The sequence below is a fragment of the Etheostoma cragini genome, unplaced genomic scaffold (assembly GCF_013103735.1).
Source record: "Etheostoma cragini isolate CJK2018 unplaced genomic scaffold, CSU_Ecrag_1.0 ScbMSFa_3110, whole genome shotgun sequence".
In the NCBI taxonomy this organism is placed as follows: Eukaryota; Metazoa; Chordata; class Actinopteri; order Perciformes; family Percidae; genus Etheostoma; species Etheostoma cragini.
In genome coordinates, this window is record NW_023267345.1 from 98,463 (window position 1) to 103,341 (window position 4,879).

Below are 4,879 nucleotides of genomic sequence, written 5' to 3' on the forward strand. Positions count from 1 at the left end.
TATATAATAATATAGACTATATAACGTACAATATATAATAATATAGACTATATAACATATGATATATAATAATATAGAATATATAACATATAGAATGTAATGTATAATAATATAGAAAATATAACATATAACATATAATATAGAATAATATAGAATATATAACATATAATATAGAATATAGAATAATATAGACTATATAACCATTTAGAATTGAAGACAAATGTCCCCGTCTGATACCAGACTCTGTTCATAAAGACATATTTAATCACATTTAATCATATTTAATCATATTTAATCACATTTAATCATATTTAATCATATTTAATCATATTTAATCCCAAGATCCGTCTCCAGCTGCAACTCAAACTGCATCTTTTTGAAGAAAAACTGCGTCTTTTTGAAGTAAAACTGCGTCTCTTTGAAGTAGAACTGCGTCTTTTTGAGGTAGAACTGTGTCTCTTTGAAATAGAACTGCGTCTTTTTGAAGTAGAACTGCATCTTTTTGAAGAAAAACTTTGTCTCTTTGAAGTAGAACTGCTTCTCCTTGAAGTAGAACTGCGTCTCTTTGTAGTAGAACTGCTTCTCCTTGAAGTAGAACTGCGTCTACTTCAAGGAGAAGTAGACTCCTTGAAGTTATATATCGTATATTATATTAAAATGTCTCTATCTTCTAATAGTAATATATATATTATATATTATCTATTATATTTAAAATGTCTCCATCTTCTGATAGTAATATAGTAATACATATATTGTATATTAGATATTATATTTACAATTTCTCTATCTTCTAATAGTAATATATATTCCATATTCTATATTATATTTAAAATTTCTCCATCTTCTTATAGTAATATATATATTCTAAATTATATATTATATATTATATTTAAAATGTCTCCATCTTCTTAGAGTAATACATATATTCTATATTCTATATCATATTTAACATTTCTTAATCTTCTTATAGTAGTATGTATATTATATATTATATTTAAAATTTCTCCATCTTCTCATAGTAATACATATATATTATATATTATATTTAAAATTTGTCCATCTTCTTATAGTAATACATATATTCTATATTCTATATAATATTTAAAATGTCTTCATCTTCTTATAGTAATACATATATTCTATATTATATTTAAAATTTCTCCATCTTCCTATAGTAATATATATATTCTAAATTATATATCATCTATTATATATTATAGTTAAAATTTCTCCATCTTCTCATAGTAATACATATATTCTATATTCTATATTATATTTAAAATTTCTCCATCTTCTCATAGTAATACATATATTCTATTTTCTATATTTTATAAAAAAAATTCTCCGTCTTCTTATGATCTCTAAAAGGATGAAATGACAGATTAGACATATTCGTATAATACGTCACAACAAGTTAGATTTGATTTCATCATTTAAACTTTCAACATAACAGAAAACTACAACATGGCATCTGCAGGTAGGGAGTGAGTCCTTACCCCGAGTGAAGGAGGTGGAAGACCTTGGGTCTTGTTGGTGAGTGAGGGGACCATGGAGCCGGAGATTGGTCGGAGAACCCGAGCAGTGGGGGGGGTATCACATTCAGTTTACCGCATCGTTGTGACGAAAAGAGAGCTGAGCCAGAAGGAAATCTCTCGATCTACCGGTCAGTTCTGGTTCCTACTCTCACCTATGGTCCTAAAGGCTGGGTCAGGGTCAGGAGGGGCTGGAAGAAGGGCCCTCGGGGAAGACCCAGGACTAGGTGGAGAGATTATATCTCCAACCTGGTCTGGGAACGCCTCGGGACCCCCCAGTCGAAGCTGGTTTATGTGGCTCGGGAAAGGGAAGTTTGGGCTCCCTTACTGGAGCTGCTGCCCCCGAGACACGATGGACTTAGACTTAGATTTAGACTTAGACTTAGACTTCTCTTTATTAATCCTTTTGGGATGACTCCCGCAAGGAAATTCCAGCAGCAGTTTTAGCAAGAAAAAAGAAATAAAAAATAGATAAAAAAGACAGTATAAAGACAACAAAATAACAATAATAATAATAGGTGTGTGTGTCTGAGAGAGAGGGAGACAGATAGATGTCGACATACAGACATACAGAGTATGGTTGCCTGGTTACTAAGGACCAATAGGAAGCCTTTGATCTCTGTGATGTCATCTCTTTGATCTGCACCTGGCACCTGCAGTCACCAGCTATTCAGACACTGAACAAGCTCTCAAACAAATGATCCTATCATCAAAGGGATACTAGCTATCAATAAAATAAGATCCTCGTGGGCACCAGAAGGCCTTTCTGAACGTATTGATATAATATGTATGTTGATAAAGTTATAAATGTGGGCGTGTCAGCGATGTAAAAAAGTGCTTCGCTCTGCGTTCTGCTCAGAAATGTGGACAATGTTTAACATGGCGGTGGATGGAGGAAGATTGGGAACTCTCGTCATTTGAAAGCTCGCTGAGCGAGAAATATAATTCATATCGAATACATGAACACATTGGCTGAAACTGGACAAAAATACCTACGTTTTGATGTATACATTGACCATGACAAGTTAGAATTGTTGGTGTGGAAGCAAGTTCTAGAGAGACAACCGAGATGAGTTTTTTAATCAACATTCAACCACATACACACACATTGGAAAATCTGAGCCGGTCTGAAAACGGGACGGTACGTAGACCGGGATTCTGGAGAAACCGTGCTTGGTATCTGAACGCCCGTTCAGCCCAATACACACCAAAGTCTTGTCTTCGGTTTTGTGTCTTTTAATCTTTTAATCATGTTTCTACGATAAAGTATGGCAATACAGCACGGTCCCAAAAGGGGGGGTTTGGAGCAATGTTGAGAGATTTCCAGAACATTTCCCATTCAAGTGTAGGAAAAATATTTCACAGTTTTTTACCAATTTTGTGAAAAGCGCGCGGCAAATCTCTTAGAAAAGTCATAGCACACCATTCTCGATCATTACACACGTTTTGATGTATTTTGTGTGCTCGTGTTGGCAACGCTCCGGGACTAGTAGTGCAGCCAATGGGGGGGGGGGGACATTTCACCAGTAGAAGGAAAAATGGATTCAGTAACATTTCAGCAGATTTTGGAGCTAACTTGATGCATCTGTGAAGAAGCTGACGTTAAAAAGGGGACGGCTTCTACAAGTGGAGAATGATCCTAGACACCCCTCAATATTCCCTTGTGCAGGTGTATTCTCTGATAACAAAGTATTTTCTCTTCTTCTGCAGGTGTACTCTCCAATGACAAGCAGTGGGATGTCCTCTGGTCTGGGGATGGGGTCAATGGCGGGCTACATGTCCGGCGGTTCGGCCCCGGCCAGCTCCTTCAACATGTCGTACGGAGGCACCGGTCTGAGCCCCGGCCCGGTTGGGGGAGTGGGCGGGCCGGCCCCGGCAGCCATGTCGGGTCTGGGCGGAGGTGTGGCCCCGATGGGCGGGACCCTGAGCCCCCCTACACAGCAGTCGATGGGTTTGAACCCCTACAGCCCCGGCATGAGCCCCGGTGTGGTCTACGGCACCGGCGGACTGAACCGCGGCCGCGAGAACAAGGCGTTCAGACGCAGCTACCCCCACGCCAAGCCCCCCTACTCCTACATCTCGCTCATCACCATGGCGATCCAGCAGGCGCCCAGTAAGATGCTGACGCTGAGTGAGATCTACCAGTGGATCATGGACCTTTTCCCGTACTACCGGCAGAACCAGCAGCGCTGGCAGAACTCCATCCGCCACTCGCTATCATTCAACGACTGCTTCGTCAAGGTGTCACGCTCACCGGACAAGCCAGGGAAGGGCTCGTACTGGACGCTGCACCCCGACTCCGGCAACATGTTTGAGAACGGCTGCTACCTGCGCCGCCAGAAGAGGTTCAAGTGCGACAAGAAGATGTCACCGGCAGCGGGGACGGCAGAGGGGAAACCCGACGGCAGGAAGGACTCGTGCCGAGCATCGCCAGGCGGAGACAAACCTCCGGGACTCCTGGACGCCTCCACAGCGCTGCCGTGCACGCCACCCGGCGGCCCGGCGGACCTGAAGGTCTCGAACTCGCAGCTGCTGTCCTCGCTGGCGCTGCCGCCGCACGCCATGGCGCACGAGTCCCAACTGCACCTGAAAGGAGACCCACACTACGCCTTCAACCACCCGTTCTCCATCAATAACCTAATGTCATCCCCGGAGCAGCAGCACAAACTGGAGATCAAGGCCTACGAAGCGCTGCAGTACTCGTCCTACGGTGCGGGCGGGGGGCGTGGCACCGAGCCGCTTGAGGCGTCCTACTACCAGTACCCCAGACCACTGCTCCACACCTCATAGGACCTGGACGACGTATTAACTACTGTCTTCTCATGAAAAGTTATGCACTATCGTTCACATTTATTCTTTGAACCCAGTCACAATCTGTGGATTTATTTGATTCAGAATTAAAATCTGCAAAATCCAGGACCAAGACCAGGGTAGAGATGTGTTCACAACCTGAGTTTTATATATTTTTTTAAATGCCACTTTACTTCTCAGCTTCTTAGCTTTGTTTGTTCCCTAAATCTAAAAAAACCTTTTCCTTTTCTTTACAAATGGGACACTGGTCACCTGGGTGAACCCCCCCACCACACTCACACAATCCGGCCTTCTCACCAGGACATTTGGTGCTCTTCTACTTCCTCTCCTTATTTCTTGCTTTGCCCCCGTCAGAACTCCTATGGCCACTAGGGGCGCCGCCTCTACAACCCTAATGATTCTGGACTAACCCCTCATGGGGGACTCGTGGGGGAATCATTGGGGACTGATTGGGGGGTTTTCCAAGACAAATATCTCAGAATAACATGCTAATTGTTCTGCATGAGTTTTAAGCGTTTCTGGACTTTTTGCATGCA

General features: G+C 42.1%; 1 protein-coding gene across 1 annotated transcript; it reads left to right on the forward strand.

The window, feature by feature from the left end:
- Nucleotides 1-3,070: 3,070 nt before the first annotated feature.
- Nucleotides 3,071-4,579, forward strand: LOC117940719 (forkhead box protein A1-A-like). Its single transcript, XM_034865898.1, has 2 exons — nucleotides 3,071-3,079; nucleotides 3,243-4,579. Exons 1-2 carry the CDS (start codon nucleotides 3,071-3,073, stop codon nucleotides 4,320-4,322), a joined length of 1,089 nt encoding a protein of 362 aa, XP_034721789.1. The 3' UTR covers nucleotides 4,323-4,579.
- Nucleotides 4,580-4,879: the final 300 nt, after the last annotated feature.